Source organism: Branchiostoma floridae, chromosome 1, assembly GCF_000003815.2.
Source record: "Branchiostoma floridae strain S238N-H82 chromosome 1, Bfl_VNyyK, whole genome shotgun sequence".
NCBI classification, from domain to species: Eukaryota; Metazoa; Chordata; class Leptocardii; order Amphioxiformes; family Branchiostomatidae; genus Branchiostoma; species Branchiostoma floridae.
In genome coordinates, this window is record NC_049979.1 from 12,576,325 (window position 1) to 12,592,712 (window position 16,388).

A 16,388-nucleotide genomic window follows, 5' to 3' on the forward strand; every position below is an offset into this window, starting at 1 on the left:
CGGATTTGCCCCCGATGCTGTCGTTTGCAGGGAACGGACAGCCCATGGACCTATCGAGCGTGCCCTCCACTAGTGACACTACCCACACCACGGGCAGGCGCACCTCCAAACGGCGGCAGAGCTCGAAGGAGTCGCCCAAATCCAAGCGAGCACGGCGGGCTCCCTCCATGTCGGACATATTCAGCCTCTCCAGGGCCTCTCAAAGGAGGAGAGACATTGTGGTGAACATTCGGGGAGGGAGGCAGGTCGGGAAGAAGAAGACCAAGCCCGGTGCGCTCCTCGGAGCCGAGCTGAGTAGACTCTGCCGGAGAGTTCCCTTCATGGGGAAGAGGAAGAAAGTCAAGACTCTACCTGGGAAAGTTCTGCAGCCCAGTATGGGTATGCTGATATGATGTGTATGTGAATTTGAGGGAGAAACTCGTTGAACATGTTGCACTATCAACTGAGTGATAAATATAGCCTGTAACCTTATTTTATACATAGAGATAGCTTAGATTCAAACAATATCCTCTTGTGAATTTCATGTTTTTGAGGGAAATTATTTAGTCCTGTTCATGATAAAGCATTAGGTTATTTACCAAGTAGCCTTGCAGTTCAATAATATAAGTGACAATTTATTGTGACTGAAATAACAATAAACATACCAATTGTGAATGTTGCATTTTATTTTTCCTATTAACTGCTAATATAGTAATAAGTAATGCAGTCCTTTCCTGGGTCTGGATATCCAACATGCCCAAGGTGTGGCTCTGGTCATGCAAAGCCCAGATAGACCCGGCTTTACTTCTCATCCAAGACCTTCCTAACAGCTCATTTTTGGTCAAGTGAAATAATTCTGTAAATGATATGTGCATTCCCCTAGGGTCAGCATCGGGGCCTGCTATGGATTCGAACCCAATCATGAAGGCCACATTGCAAACTTTTAGGAGGCAAGTACTGCCCCAAAGTGCAATGTACTTGGGGTAACCAATAGAGGTAGTGTGCATAGTCCAGTGGTTAGCAGCCCTGCCTCTGGACTAAGAGGTTGTAAGTTCGATCCTGGCCGTGTCTCTCTCCTCACATGCATGCTACCGGACAGGGTCTCAGTCCTTAAGTTAAGGCGTGACGTTAAGCCATGTCCACCGTCCATTGTGCTTGTCCAAAAGAGCTAGGGAAATTCCCTGATACAGTTACTAGTAACATGCAAAACTGTACATCGCTGCCATGACCAGCGGAAGAATGGTCCTTCAGTGAGCTTAGCCAGATCAATATCACCTTCACCAAACACTCACCAGACATTAACCACTTGTACAACTACAAATTTATTTTTTGTCATGTTACTCCCCATTGTATGGGGTTTCTAAAGCACTTAGTTTCTCTAATGTCTCCAAAAATATCTCCTATATGTCAAGTACATTAAGTAAAACTATGGCTTTAGATGTTTGGCACAGGTAGGTACATTCTGGAGTAAGTCTTAATACTGATATAACAATTTAATGTACTGACACTAATGACAGTAAGTACAATATACAAACGCCTAATGATAGCATAAGGCAACACTGCCATACATATGCATCTGTGTAAAAAGCAAGCAAACTACTCAAATCTTACAGTAATATTTAACATACTCATCACATGATTACTTCTAAACATGGAAAATGTGCAGAAAAAGATATTCTCCAATTTTGTAATCATATATCAAAAGCTTTTTGGCACTATTGATACTACATTTCATCTCAGTAGAAAGCTACATATCTTAATTCTTAAGATTGTTATCAAAACTTCAAAATAGGACTAGACAAAAGACGGACATTGTAGCAATAGTTCAGTGCTTCTAAACAAGGCTATACATTCTTAAATACTGTCTAGCATTTGGGACAAAATTCAACATTCTATGGCAATGGTTGACTCTTCATCGACACTCAATTCATCTTGTTGCTTGAACAAATAAAATTCATGCATTGAAACTATATGGCCTCTTTTGGTCAATATTGACCATGGTAAAATCATAATTGATACCAGCCCTACAGCTTTGGCTATGGCTCACCAGTCATACATGAGAAAATTATGACAGTCTCTGCCACAAAGGGCACATCTGTAAGCTGACTCAGGTATCAACACTTACACTAACATAAAAACGAATGGCTTTGCTAAGAAAGACCTTCCTATCCAACATACTAGTATAGCATAAAGAGTTTTGTCTATGTATGGTCTATAAATTACATGTATAAAAATATCTCAAGTCATGGTCCAGCCTTTTTTAAAAGATATCAAAAAGAAGACTTGTTGCTGCCTCTTGCAGCAAGAACTTGGCAAACTGTTAACTTAGTATTTTTTACAGCTACATCAGGACAATTTGGCCCTCTAGCAACATAGCCCCATCAACTGGGTTCATAGGGTGTTAGTCTGATTAGCCAAAGTGAGACTTGTCAGAGTAATACAGAGTTAGAATGTATTCCATAAAGATACAAACAGCAGAAGAGCCCCTAACCACAACAAGTCTCTGGACCTAACCACTGCAGCTGGAGAGCTGACTGTTGGTTCCTCCTGCTGTGCTGCTGCTGAAGGGCAGGGGGCATCGGTACACACCACCTCACCTCTCAGACAAGTGCTGGCAAAATAAATACATGTATGAGCTGTTGCAAACAGACAAATTAAACACTTCTGTTTACCAAAGCATCTAAATAGCCTTCAGGGAATAATAGCTTACAACTTTATTATAGATGACAAAAAATTTGGTTGATATTTTCTTGATATTCACCAAAATTACAAAGAAAAATTAACTTAATTTGAAGAAGTTAAAAATCTTGAGTTTAGCAGAAGTGTCTCACCAGTTGTTACACCTGTCCACCACCCTGACCACTTCTCCCTCAGAATACGGGGATCTGTTGGCAATGCAACCTGAAAGACAGAACAATTTCCATGAGAATGTGTTAATATTGTCCACTGACCCAAGCATAAGTATGTTGTCTACAGTGGACACCTGTCTACTGCTACCAAATCCCTAGAGTACTAGTAGCTAGCCAAGACTAGCCTGATATTCATTCCTATTGTAGCTGCCAAGTTTCTTTCAGACCATTCTAAAAACACTGAGACTAAAAAAGAAGGACCCCAACAGCTACAATAAGAACTATACGAAGGTTTGACAATCAAACAAACAAATAGATAAACAAACAGGCAGACCTGTGGAGCCCCCAATGGCTGGTGCACACGTCATGGAGAACTGGCAGGCGTCGATGGCAGGACAACACTTGTCGCTCCCGCCACAGTCCGAGTCTGTCGTGCACATGGCCTCTCCGCACAGCTGGGAACCGGCAGGGTCCGGACAGAACCCAGGCCTGGTGGATGCACTGCCATCTACAGGAGGGATAGGGATATCCATGTTTAGTAGGAAGTATTGAGATTTCCCACATTCGTGCAAGGATTGACATCATCTTTATCAATTTGCTAGACACTAGTTCATCTCCTACTGCATACAGAAAAGACATCAAGCCCATCAAATACTTTAAGTAAAGGTAGAATAAGAATAGATGTCATTTCCCTTTTTTTCAGTGCTTTTACCCTAGACTAGACAAAGAGCAGGTACTGGGTATCAGTACCTCAGCTAGAATTTACCTGCAATTAGTTGGCAGGTGCTTTGTATGAAAGAACATATTAATTTTAGTTCATTTTCAAGAGCAGTTTTAATTTCTTGTTCAAAAGATGAAAAAAAAATTCAGAAGACTTTGTAGTACAGGAAGAACAGACTCACCAGTGCTACATGGTCCATTAGTGCAGGTTACTTCACCTGAGTGTTGGCAGGTACTGCAGTGGGTAGAAAAACAGCAATTGTAAAAAAAAGAATGCTTGAGGAAAAAAGTTTTGTTTTAAGTCTTTGTATAAGGAGTAGCCTGATTTAACCATACATGTACTTTTGTACTTAATATATAATTGACAGATGATGTTGATGAGCCTTTCATGACAATCTTTGGACAAACAACAGGCATGCGGTTTCACCTACCAACAGTTCCCGTCTCCATTCTCAAGCTGCTCTCCTGGAGCTAGCACACCTGCCTCTGGGTCAATACACTCCACTGAAAAAAGCAAAAATGTGGGTTTCACAAACATTCAAAGTTTGAAACTGCAAACGTGTGTTCCTGTGTTGCAAGTTTTCAAAAGAGAGGATTTCTGCATCATCGGGCAAGAGGACTAAAAACAACCTTGAAGAAACATTCCTACCCGGTAATCTTAATTAGTAAATAGCATATCAGAAGGAACCTATGAAATTATCTACAATCTCTGAACACTTCTCAGACTAGACTGACCACCTGGCCATTGTGACTACTTTTGTGGTGTCCCTTTGATAACTTTTCCCCTTTGACACAGGTATTCTGTCTATAGTGACAAGCTGTCCATATAGACCAGATTGTACTGGCTCCCTGAGTGGGCAGTTTGACTGTGTCTGTCAAAACTTTTTCGTGAATATGTAGTTTTATGTCATAGTCTGTATTGACGGACTGACATTATAATATAGTGTCAAACACTGCCAGGGGCACCTTACGGCACACTAGTCTGTGTAACACAAACTCCGCTGTCCAGGGCTGCTATAAGCGAGATTTAATCAGGCTAATGGCACACATGGTCAGGACAGGTGGACAGTTACCTGTCTCTGTTGGCACCTGGCACTCATGGTCACAGTCACTGCTGGGGGACACCTTACAGCACACCTGGTCAGCTGGACACTCCCTGTCGTTGGAGCAGGGGGTCAGGCAGGGGGCGGGGTCAAACACGTCCTCTACAACTGCACACTGGGAAGCTGGGGAGGGAGGATATGGATGGAAACATCATCATCAATCCTGTAGTCAGCTGTCATAGCTATATAGCATAGAAATCTAGCATAGAGTCACAGGAATAACATGTTCTCCACAATCCACATTCCCAAAGCTGACAATACGTCACATAAATAGTTGCTATACCAGGAATAGTATATACTTCACATACACCTTTTACTGTTGCACACAAGCAGATACACATGATCCAGACACATACACAGTCACACACACACATACACACACATACAAATACATTATAATGTCTAACATTACATTATGTGACTGCAAAGTTCTGTTCAGACAAACAGAGCTGCATGTATGCCATCATGATGTTTGGGTTCCGTTGCTTCCCCAAACAGGATGAACATACTTGTCAGAAACATGTGACCTCCACCTTTGCCCCTGCTGAATGCTGTTATCACATACCACGGTGTCTGATGATTATTCTACTTTATATCAACTGAATTCTACTGTCACTTTTTTTCTCTTAAAATATGTTTTGCAATGTATCTAATACTTATAATAAATAAAATAAAATAAAATGATAGTTGATGTTTTTAGGCCTATTTAGTTTGATAACTATATATCATGGCCAGTGGAAGACAATGGAAGACATATGGAGGCCAATACATGTAATGATGTATGCTCTCCAAGCAGAGGTAGAAGAGAAATAATTACTAGTATTCATTTCTTCTGATTGAAACAATTCAAATTCCCATTGAAACAATTTTGGAGTCCAGTAGATACATTGGAAACATTTATCATGGCATCATAAATTCTCTGTTGAGTTAAGGGGACTGGGAAAACCTGCAAAAATTATGCCACGGCCAAGAATTTCAACTAGATTTACAGCAGCCAGTCCAAGGTTGAAGCTTGAAGGGATCAGCTATCAGAAAATAAGAAGTAGGTAACAATCTAGGTAACAATCCCTCCCTTCATTCAACCTGACTGGAGATAGGGTACAAAATTATGTAGCTTGGAAAGACAAACAGTCACACATGGCAGTGATCTGGAGGCATGTCTGTGGAGCAACATAGGCAGTGTGTTCTTAGCTTTTGGCATGTTGCTGAGAAAAACAAGAGGCTTAAATACTGACAGCATGGGAAGAAAACAGAAAGAGTTTTGGAGGATGGACTATCCTTGGTCTCAACAAGAGATTTTTTTTCCTGTCAGTGAATGGAAAGAATGGAAGATTGCAAGATAAAATACTAGTAAATGCACTTCAAGGGTAAATAAAGTGAAAGTGACCTCAATCAGTTCAAACCTAACAAGCTGCTGTGAACTTTCTGCACGCACTTCTGCATAATTTCTATAATTGTCTATCTCTGCAAAATCTCTGACTGAGTCTGAGTGTTATTTCCAATGTACATGTGAAAAGCTGCCATGTCTGTTAACCCAATGCATATCAAAGTTAACAGGCAAACAATGAATACTTCAGCAGCAGCAATCTGATTCTGCATACACGTACAAACTATTTCTATCACTTACAATAAATGTAGTCATAATCACTAAATTTAACCTGCTAGCTAATTATCAACTTGCTAACCAAAATGTGCCATGCTTTGACCAATTTCGGTCAGAGAGACAATAAACAAATTGTGTGCATTGTTGACTTGCAGAAATATATTTGAAAGTCTGCATATTCACAACAACCAGAATGTGAATAGAAAATCTAATTTCAACTAACTGCCCTGAACTGTAGTTAACCAGAAAGTGGCTATTAATTTGGCTACCAAGAAGGCTTCAAACTGTCCTGAAAACCTGGCCTAGCTTCCTGGTTGGTAAACATCTAGGTTTCTATTTCCCTACCAGAAAACTGTTTATTTCAACTTCCTATGTGTTCAACTCTCACAAAACTTCAAACATGAAATTTAGAGGGGAAGGATCAGTTGACTTGGTGAAAGAGAAAGATTCATAAATCTTACAGGATATAACTCAGCAAATGACAATTTCATTGCATTGTGAACGTTTTGCAAACTAATTGCCCTCCTGCAAAATTTGCTCAACTGTGTAGAGGAAAACATCTTACCAGAGTGTTGACCATTGATCTTGAAAAATAAACTGTCTCCCTAACCCTGGCAATAACATTACAAAGGTTTGTGCCAAGTTGTCCAACAAGTCTGAGACAGTCTCTTACTTCTGTAGCATGGTATCCAAACCTATTACAGTGTACTGTATAAATGCTGAGTATCTTCTGTCGACAGTCGTCTCACACAAATCGGCAGCTATACTATAATAGTAGGTTTGAGTACCAGGCTATATGCGTGAGAGAGGATAAAGCTTTTATACAGTGATCTACATCCAAAAACGTTTAGCTACAAAGATCATTGGCCTAACCATGACCCCAATTGCAAGGCACATTCCACAACAACTGCAGAACCAAACACATTATCCTGAAAACTTACATTAACACTAATAGGTGATTAGCAAAGTGGTATACTTACAGTCCTGTAGCGTGGAGACCAGCGGTAGAAGGCACAGGACGAGAAGCGCAGCCAGCTCCATCGCGGAGTCATGCAAATGAAGACGTGGGACAGAGGCCAGCTAGCCTCTCACCGACCTGCAAACATGGAGAACCTTTAAAGGTGTCTGTGATGACATGTGAACAGCAGGGCACAGGGGCAGTACATATGTGTCTGTGGGGACCATCTGCATGGAGGGATTACTGGCAACATGTGCAGAGCATTCTCAAAGCAGAGGTTGGTGGGGGAAAACCTGGACCCTTTCCTTTCATCCGTTCTTTTTTTTCGATCAGCATTCCCTGGGGGCCCCCAAGCCCTTTTTCGTAGAGAGTAATCGGCGGTTTTAATTCTACGTACTCCGTAGCGGGACCGCTCGAATTCAACGTAGAGCGTAATCGGTGCATTTTGCGTCGAGCGATATTGGTCCCTTTAATTTAACGTATTACGTAGAAGCTAACCGGATTTTACCGTAAAACGTAATTCATATGAATTGTTCGTAAAGCATAATCAAAATTTCATTAAATTTAACTAGTCTACCGGCAAAGTTTACCCGTGAAAATGCATGAAATTGAGTTTCAAAGGGTCCGGATTTCAAAATTTCGCCGGACCTTCCTTGCAATTGGCTCACCCCTTCGGCAGTAGATATGGTGAAAATATGTTGCGGGACCGTCGCCTCCCAACTAGTAGAAATTTCTTAACCGAACTTAGCTTAGTAAACAAGCAAAATGTGTAGGAAATGGCATTTGAGAGGGTCAAGATTTCAAATTTTTCTCTGGGCGGACCTTGGCCTCTGTGCGACGGCTTGGGCCTCTGGCGCTCACGACTCTCCAGCGCTCGTCGCCCTCAAAAACTTCTCTCTGATAGAAATGTCATTACATTGAGCATATTGTCTGCCAGCAAAATTTGTCCCTCAAAATGCAGGAAATGGTGTTTCAGAGGGTACCAAATTTTAAAATTTTCCCGTACGTACCTTGCGACAGTTCATGCTTTCTGACTAGTTTGAGCACTCGAAATCTGAAAATGGTGTTTGGGGGCGTTGTCCTCAACAGCTTAAAGCTAAAACCATGTGAATTTCTAATAGAAATACCATTCAACTTAGCTTAGTCTGTGAGCAAAATGCAGAAAATAGTATTTCAGAGGGTCAAGATTTCACAATATTCCCGGGGGAGCATGCCCCCGGACGCCTCTAGGATTGTCGCGCCTCCGCTTTCGATGCTACAAGTGCTGAAAATTACGTCACATAAGAAATTTGCTTTCACCGCCTCTGGCCAGCAAGACGGGCGCTTTTATATCATCTAAGTAAAGTTTGAATCTTGTTGATGGAATTATAAGTTCACGTTGTTAGATCTCCTTTTCACGTGTTCTGCCGTCGGCGGAATTCAGCCAAAAGACGATAAAGATTTGCATAATGCATTTGGAAACTTCGTAATTTAGCGTAGAGCGTAATGAAGCGTCCATAATTTAGCGTATTATGTAGCCGGCCCTCCCGAATTTAGCGTAGAGCGTTGTCGGTACCCCCCCTTGGGGGCCCTCTTCCCTGACTAACCTCTGCCTCGGAAGTCAGAACGAAGTCTAAAAGGCTATGGGGGAGTATGGGGATGTTGGTGGGAATGCTGATTAAAAAAATGGATGAAAGGAAAAGTTTACGATTTCTCCCACCAACCTCTGCTCAGAGAGTAACATGTGCAGTACTTTATGCAAAGTGCTAAGTTCAGGACGACAAGAGCATATGTTCATGGTGTAAAAAGTTCCCTGAGTATGACCCTGCAATATCATTACACTTTTAACAGTATTAGAGTAGAGTAGAGTAGAGTAGAGTAGAGTATTCCGAATCTGCATCTTGGGAGCGACTATGTAGGCACCAGTCGTTGTACATAGAACATCATATTCAAAAGTTGTCCTGTACAAGACTCTTGCAGTAGCTTCTGAGTCCCCAGCCCTGCCAGTTAATATCTGACACTGAGACAAATTGGGGGACACACTCCAGCCATTGTGTAGTATTCCTGATCCTTGCCAACTTGGTTCCTTACAGAAATCAGCTTTATCTGGAGCTCTTCACTTCAGCCTCTTCCAACATCTCACAAACTGACAAAGTTGCTTACTTTTCAAGCAGATATTTGGATCCTCAGGCAAAATTTACTCTTATAACCTGTCAGATGAATCAATTAATCAAAGGAGCTAGGTCATTCACTCATTCCTGATGCTAGAAATCCCAAACCCAGCTGTTACAATGAATGAATGAATAAATGAATGAACTTTATTGTTCCACAGTTGTACATGGTACAATGTATAGAAAAGCAATCTGAATCTACCTAACAATACCAAGGACGTTATATGTCCTTGACAATACTAGTCTGTTCTAAAACTTTTGTAAGGGTGTACAGTACAACAGGCTTTTTCAGTTTGATAAATGCAGGATATTTCGATTTCCCAAAATCACAGGGATAGCTGTCTTATTTGTTCGTAGTGAGGCAACCAAATTTTGAATAATGATTGCCTTTAGCCTAGTACATACAAAATGTACTAGTAGGATGTTCTTCTGAATTCAACATAAAGAGTATTTGTGACCCCCTTGCAGACCCTCTTTTGCAAAGTCCATCAAATATACAAACTGGTAACACCACGCAACAAAAGTGCATCAAAATTTTGCTATTTCTGTAACTGTAAACAATGTTTAATAGTGTCCGGCCTAACACAGCAAAAAAATGACAAAATAGAAAGCCCCAAAAAACGACTAAAAAACGTTGAAAAAACAGCCGGAGCCTAACCTCTGCTTGGAGAGTACCTTGACAGTACCTACAGCTGTACAAATTCATATATATGAGATCATATGATAAGACCAAGACCGAATGTGTCTATGATATGATACTGTTTATGATATGACACAGCTGTACTCAAAACTGAGTAAACTTCCATCATACGAGACAATCAACACGCTGTTATATCGTAGCAGCGCAGACGAGACAGTGATGAACAGGATCCTTTGTTTCTGCGACTTGAATCTCGGCCAAGCAGGACCAAACTGTTGACTTTACAGTTTTGTAGGACTGGGTTTAGCCTGGGTAGCGTTACCTTTGAAAACACGATTTACAACAAACTTACATGATGTCCTCAGCGCAACCATTGGCGGAAGGTCTACTTTTGACGTTTGCGTTGCTTCCACTTTCCCTCCAAACCTCACATTCCCGTACTCTCTCAGCTTCGATTTCCAGCTTTTCTCAGCTGGATAACTTCACAGTTTGACAGCTGATCAATGTTATGGTCGTACCATTTATTAGAGGGGAAAAGGAAATAATCGTTTCCGTAAATAGTGAAATAGAACTGAAATAAGTCTTTAAATCAGTACAATAGTTTTTATAATTATGATTGAAATCCATACGGTTTTATTTTACAGGCTTGAATTGCTATTTTTAATGTTTACGTAGTTGATAGTTACAAATCATTCCCCCTATTTATATTGGTATCTACTAAGGTCTCAAATTTCAGAAAATTTCCCGCGACCAGAGAAAAACGAGACATGAACGAGATTTCGCGAGACTACAGCCGACCAATCTGGTACGAGTATAGTTTGATGACGTAATGTTCGGGCCCGTCCAGCCGTGCCGTAAACAAGTTGAGGACGGACAGGGACACGCCAACTCAACAGCGGGTTTCCAGATAAAATTCACCACTTTCTTATCTGTTTTTACAAATAACAGGGTTCCACAATGCCAGAGGACAGATCGCTTAAGTCGTTCAAGCAGAGAAAGAGTTTGGGTGAGTTGAGAAATTTAGATGGCAAGTTGGCAACGCTGTCTTTTTAAATTATGTGCACCATGGCGGCCGTTTCTACAAGTTTGTCCTAGCGCGACATTTTCTCTCGCTATATTTACCCTAACCTCTTGTTTATTTTCCTTGTACAGCGACCAGAAGGGACGAAGTTGAGGGTATTAGAGCGAAATTTCCCACAAAAGTCCCCGTGAGTATGTTTCTTCAATTCTTGGTTGGTTTTGAGAATTTGTTTTGCAACTCAAGATGGTGTTGCATGGTGTATACTTGTCCCCTTGACGGGTAAGATTTTCTTCCGCTGCAAGCCGAGAGCTCAGAAATGATACCAGCAATGCTCAACTTTTTAAGAGTTCTTCTCCAACTTCAAGTGGAGTGTGCCACGTGTGTCTAGTGCCGACGTTTTGTCATTATTGTGCAAATTTCTGGCTGGTAGTTTTCCAGGGCTGTCGCGAAAACAGCTGATTTTGTGAAACCCCAGGAGGGCACACGACTGTTTATGTCGGTGATTTGCATACAAAGCCGATAAAGTTCGTTTACTTGACTGGGTATGAACAATATTACAAATTATACAATAAAACAAATTTTTCATTCATCAACTCAATAATGTTCATGTCTTAAGAAAAATGCTAGAATGTGTCATTTCAATTCAAATGAACTTCCCAATCAATTTGTGTGGGTGTTGCAACATATGATCATGACAACACATGGACTTCAAAGAGTTGAGGAGAGTATTTTTAGCCTTTAGGCAAAGAATGTTCATTCTCAAGATGGTCTTTTGTACTTTCTTTAGGTGATAGTGGAGAGATATCACAAGGAAAGAGAGCTGCCGATCCTGGACAAGACCAAGTTCCTGGTGCCACAGGAATTGACCATGAGCCAATTTGTCACAATCATTAGGTGAGGCAATGTGGTATCGCATCTGTGTCTGTATAGCTGGTATATTTATCTACCAGTCAGCATAACATACCAGCTTCTTCATATAGTATAGTCAGCATAACAGCGCTTGAGCATAACACGCCAACTTCTGTATCTGTATACTGGGTATAAATGCCCTTCAGTATAAGCTATAACATACCAACTTTGCAGACATGTGACTCACAGTCACCTCTACACACTCAACTGGGGGATCCCCCAACCATTTTTCAAACCTGTAATTATTTCTTTGCAATACTTTAAAAGAGTGATGAACTTTTTTGAATACCAGTTTACAAGTTAGAGTTGTAGGTCATGCATGTATTAACACTCAAATATTTCATCAGTCAGGTGTATATGATTACTTGGTAATTGTCACGGGTGTACATTACGTACAGGTGAATGACTCAATGAGGACAGAGGAGTGAAGGCAACTGTATTGCACAATAACAGTCCCCCACACAGACAGACTACATGGTTGTAGGATGTTTGTACAGGGCAGTTCCTGCTGACAAGCCCAAGATTTTTATCAGCCCTTGTCACCCCATATAGCTAGGACAAAGGGCAATCCTCTCCACATGGCCGGGATGGATCTTGCTATTGTCCACGTAACTTAAGTTCTGGTTCATGTTAATTGTCACGTAAAAGGCAGTGTCTGAGGAAGAATTGTTGGGACTTGAATCGTTCTTGTGTGTCCTTGAAATTGATGGGCATGTAGTAGTGATTTGGAATTTGCACTCAGTCATATTAAGTGTGAAGTGAATTCCGTTAATATTCAATGCATCTAATTCTAAAGCAGAGAATTTTTATGAAAGTAGTTTTAAAGGCATATTTTGATTTTCAAACCTTTCTGCTAAATTTGACCAGAACCAAAAATGAGTGCCCATACATACTCAGCCCCAAGTCTGAAGAGTTGCTAGTAATACTGTAGTCAAGATAATTCAAGTCTATAATTTCCAGAGCGACCTTGTCTTCAACATATTTAGTACTATTGAGGTAGGTGAGATGTGCTGTTGTCTTGATGCTTAGTACAGCCATTCTCATATCCCTATGGGAACTGAATACTTAATTAGCTAATTGGTTCTAAAATTGACACAGGTCTGGGGCTGTTGCCAGGTGGCTCGAGTTTCAGCTAGGGTTTCCCCAAGCCTTCATATGGAATTCAGTTTTTTATAACATGGCATTGCTGTAAGCTGAGATTAGGCTTTCATGGTATGCATTGTTCCAAGCAAAAGGCTAGTAACTGCCTCTTTAGCTTTCCATTTAGTGGCATAATTGATCGTATGATATTTGCTGTGCCCACAGATGATTAACCTTTATTCTGTGAATAGAAGGTAAACATTGTCAGACATTATCCACAAGACAAGTTTGATCAAGAAACTGCTGTGTTTGAGAGAAATCTTTGGCATTGCATAATCAGTTGTGTACATTTGAGTTCAGCACTTATGTCAATGAGTTTAACTTCAGCAACAATTGGTTTGTCTCAGTCTAAACTCATGGCCATTTAGCACAGATGTGCATGTGATAATTCAAGATTTTAACTTGGCAGGATAGGTTATGTGGAGATAACAAATGATAGAGTTCTATTGGTAAAGCTTTATGGTAATAATAGCCTGCCTAAATGAAGAAGGATGATGTGTGTGAAAAGGTGTACAGAACCTGTTATCTTGCACAGTCAGACTAATTATTCATTTACATCCCTATGTAGGTTTTCTAATGTCTTTTGTATGACAAACAAAAGGCCTCAAATTAAGGACCAAAATGTTGACAAACACTCGTCCTTGGTGTTTCCTTTTTTTAAAGCCTGCATTGAATACCATGTACAAAGTTTTAGTGATAGTTCAGCCTTGTCAGAAACTTTTAAAGTAGTAGGCTAATATCTGAAAGTAGTAGGCAAGCCGCTTTCGTGGCGAGCGGGGGTGGGTACGGGAGGGGGGTTTGGGGGGCCTCCCCCAGGAAAAATTTGTAAATTTAGACCCCTAAACATGGTTTTTGGTGTATTCTGGGCAACTTTTCTTGTCAGCTTATATCTTTTAGAGTTTACATCTTGGAATTAACCTCTACCATTTTGTGAATGAATCCATCCACAATGAGGCATGTTGTGTTTCTAGTTATAGTTCAGAAAATAGTCACAGGCACACAGCGCTAGGCCCATGCACTCAAAGGTCCAGACATTAGAACTCCGCCTCCTTGGAGGTGTGGTGGCAGTGTCTGCTGCAAGCTCAGATAATGTAAACAACAGAGAAAACCTAATACACGTGTGGGACATTTGTCAAAATGACAGTTTTCAGATCCCGGAAGACCCAGTAAGCTATCAGAAAACTGTCAGAGGTTTATCAAGACAAATTGCTGGGGGATTTTGTAACAAAAGTAGGCGGCTGAAAAATGTAAAGTAGGGGGGGGGGGGGGATAGCCAGCTGCCAGCTTGATTTGACAAGGCTGTAGATCACCAGGTGACGTATGCACATTTGTAGAAAACCTTCATTGTTATTAAACTGCTGAGTATCATGTGACTGGTTCCCAGCCCCAGGTAAAGGTTGACCTACTTTGGTGACCCTGCTGCCTTGGTGTGGCAGGAGGTAGTAGAACAGGTGCAGGGGACACCTGTAAGGGTTTGCTCAATATCTGCTGTTGTGCCACATCTTATCACCAGTTTTAAGGCTCGTTCTCATTTTAATGTCGAAATGCTGTCGCCTGACTTTACGCCTTCATATTGAGCAAATTATAGACAACATCACTGGTTCCTTCATTTTTCCACATACCATGTAATGTTTTACAAAAGATGTACAACAACATTCGTATTGGTTGATGGCTTAGACGATTATTATAGCCACGGGTCGGATTTCACACCCTAAAAAATGGCTGTCGCCTGAGAAGAAACGAAGAAATCAAATAGTAGCCAAAATTGTAACAATTCAGTTCCCAGAATGATTGTTCGGTAGGTGAAACCAGCTGACCAGGCCCTCTGACCGATCACGTCAGATCGCTACTGTCACTTATCTTGAAGGCTGTGTGAGGTGGTTTATGCCTGTCGCCAGATTCTGTAACAAACGTTACCACCATGAGTACGATGGTTGCCACGGTTATATTATCCACGTATAAGACTAGACATGACAGTTTTTGTGATGCTGTACAGTTTTTCTGGCTTTCTAAAGAAACAAGAAAGGGTTGTTGACTCATTTGTCTCCCACTTTGCTTAACAAAATGTTGTACTGAAATGTCTGTAACAAACGTTACCATTGTTCGATGCTGTCTAAGCTTTCTATTTGACCTGGTGTAAAAAAGCTGCCCACTTTTTAAATGTTGCTAGGGACGTCCACTTATACCTAAATGATCTAGCCAATAAGGTAAGTCCTTTCGAAGAAAACAGGGTAAAGTCTACTGTTGTAACAAACGTTACCGGTAACGTTTGTTACCTGCCCTGTAATGCATTACCAATGGGACAGAAAATAGTAAGTTGCCATTTTTTGGCTATGGTTAAAAGAGGATTTTTCCTAAACAACCACATAGTTTTCACTGAAAATAGAGCCGGTTTAGTTTTCGACCAAAAAAATGTCATTTTCGACATTTCAATGAGATCGAGTGTTAAGTGTTTTCAGTGCTACAATATTAATTGTGCGTCAATGAAGGTTTAACATCCAGGTAAAACGTCTGACTGTTTCTCTGCAGAACTAATTGGTCTTGCAATAATGAGGAAATAAATATCTATTTCTACTCTAGACTTTCGCTGGAGCACATTTGTGACAACACAAATTTATTTCAAAGCTGAATATGCATTGTATATTACTGATATAGTATTCCCACATAATAGTAATATCCAGATTTAATAACCCCCTATCCAAAGATATATGCAATGCTGTCAAACAAACATTGCAGGACGACCAGCCACGTCCTTGTCCCTCTTTCCAGATCTGGGGCTACAAGACATGCGCGTATTTGCAGAAAGCAGATCACTGTTCATACTGGTTTCTAAAGTGGGTCAGACACATGCTTATGATGCTAGATTTCAAATACATGTACCGTTTGGTTTTGATGTTAGGATTTGATGAGATGATAATACTAATAGTTTTATCCCACCTGTGTTTCAGGAACCGAATGTCCCTGAATGCATCCCAGGCATTCTACCTTATTGTGAACAACAAGAGCCTGGCCAGTATGTCCACAACACTAGCGGAGATCTACAAAGATGAGAAGGACGAAGATGGCTTTCTGTACATGACGTATGCCTCACAAGAGATGTTCGGATGCTAAAGACACAACCTGCCAAAAGAAAAACTGTGCAGCTATGTTCAGAATATTCTAAAAATGTCTTCTCTTCAAAGCACTCCCTGCATTTTTGTAAACAAAGTATATCATTACAACAATGAGTATCTGTAGTATTCTTCTCTACTGTGCAAGGAGATAGTAGGGTCTTTCTTATAGTTATAGTAACTTCTTTTGTTGTGTGTAAACCATT

General features: G+C 40.7%; 3 protein-coding genes across 3 annotated transcripts in view; 2 read left to right on the forward strand and 1 right to left on the reverse strand.

The window, feature by feature from the left end:
• Nucleotides 1-654, forward strand: part of LOC118426471 (TAF6-like RNA polymerase II p300/CBP-associated factor-associated factor 65 kDa subunit 6L) — a gene marked incomplete in the record, with an annotated part of 9,440 nt that extends 8,786 nt beyond the window's left edge. Inside the window, 1 exon segment of the mRNA XM_035835905.1 lies at nucleotides 1-654. Within this exon segment, the coding sequence (XP_035691798.1) occupies nucleotides 1-392 (392 nt within the window).
• Nucleotides 655-1,282: 628 nt separating this feature from the next.
• LOC118413769 (von Willebrand factor C and EGF domain-containing protein-like) lies at nucleotides 1,283-10,532 on the reverse strand. Its single transcript, XM_035817304.1, has 8 exons — nucleotides 10,355-10,532; nucleotides 7,235-7,350; nucleotides 4,622-4,774; nucleotides 3,980-4,052; nucleotides 3,731-3,783; nucleotides 3,163-3,336; nucleotides 2,811-2,880; nucleotides 1,283-2,590 (listed from the first exon to the last, which is right to left on the reverse strand). The coding sequence occupies exons 2-8, from the start codon at nucleotides 7,293-7,295 to the stop codon at nucleotides 2,425-2,427; spliced, it is 750 nt and encodes a 249-aa protein (XP_035673197.1). The 5' UTR covers nucleotides 7,296-7,350; nucleotides 10,355-10,532; the 3' UTR covers nucleotides 1,283-2,424.
• Nucleotides 10,533-10,816: 284 nt separating this feature from the next.
• The window catches only part of LOC118413780 (microtubule-associated proteins 1A/1B light chain 3C-like), a gene marked incomplete in the record, with an annotated part of 6,599 nt that continues 1,027 nt past the window's right edge, over nucleotides 10,817-16,388 (forward strand). Inside the window, 4 exon segments of the mRNA XM_035817315.1 lie at nucleotides 10,817-11,008; nucleotides 11,155-11,210; nucleotides 11,811-11,917; nucleotides 16,021-16,385. Of these exon segments, the coding sequence (XP_035673208.1) occupies nucleotides 10,960-11,008; nucleotides 11,155-11,210; nucleotides 11,811-11,917; nucleotides 16,021-16,183 (375 nt within the window).

Bases quoted from the DNA above. Each gene is read 5' to 3' on its own strand.
- LOC118413769 (XM_035817304.1), bottom strand. From the start codon at position 7,295: ATGGAGCTGGCTGCGCTTCTCGTCCTGTGCCTTCTACCGCTGGTCTCC. The intron at 4,775-7,234 runs GTAAGTATACCA...CTCCCTCCCCAG, and splicing joins GGTCTCCACGCTACAGGACT to CTTCCCAGTGTGCAGTTGTA. The intron at 3,784-3,979 runs GTAGGTGAAACC...TACCCACTGCAG, and splicing joins AATGGAGACGGGAACTGTTG to TACCTGCCAACACTCAGGTG.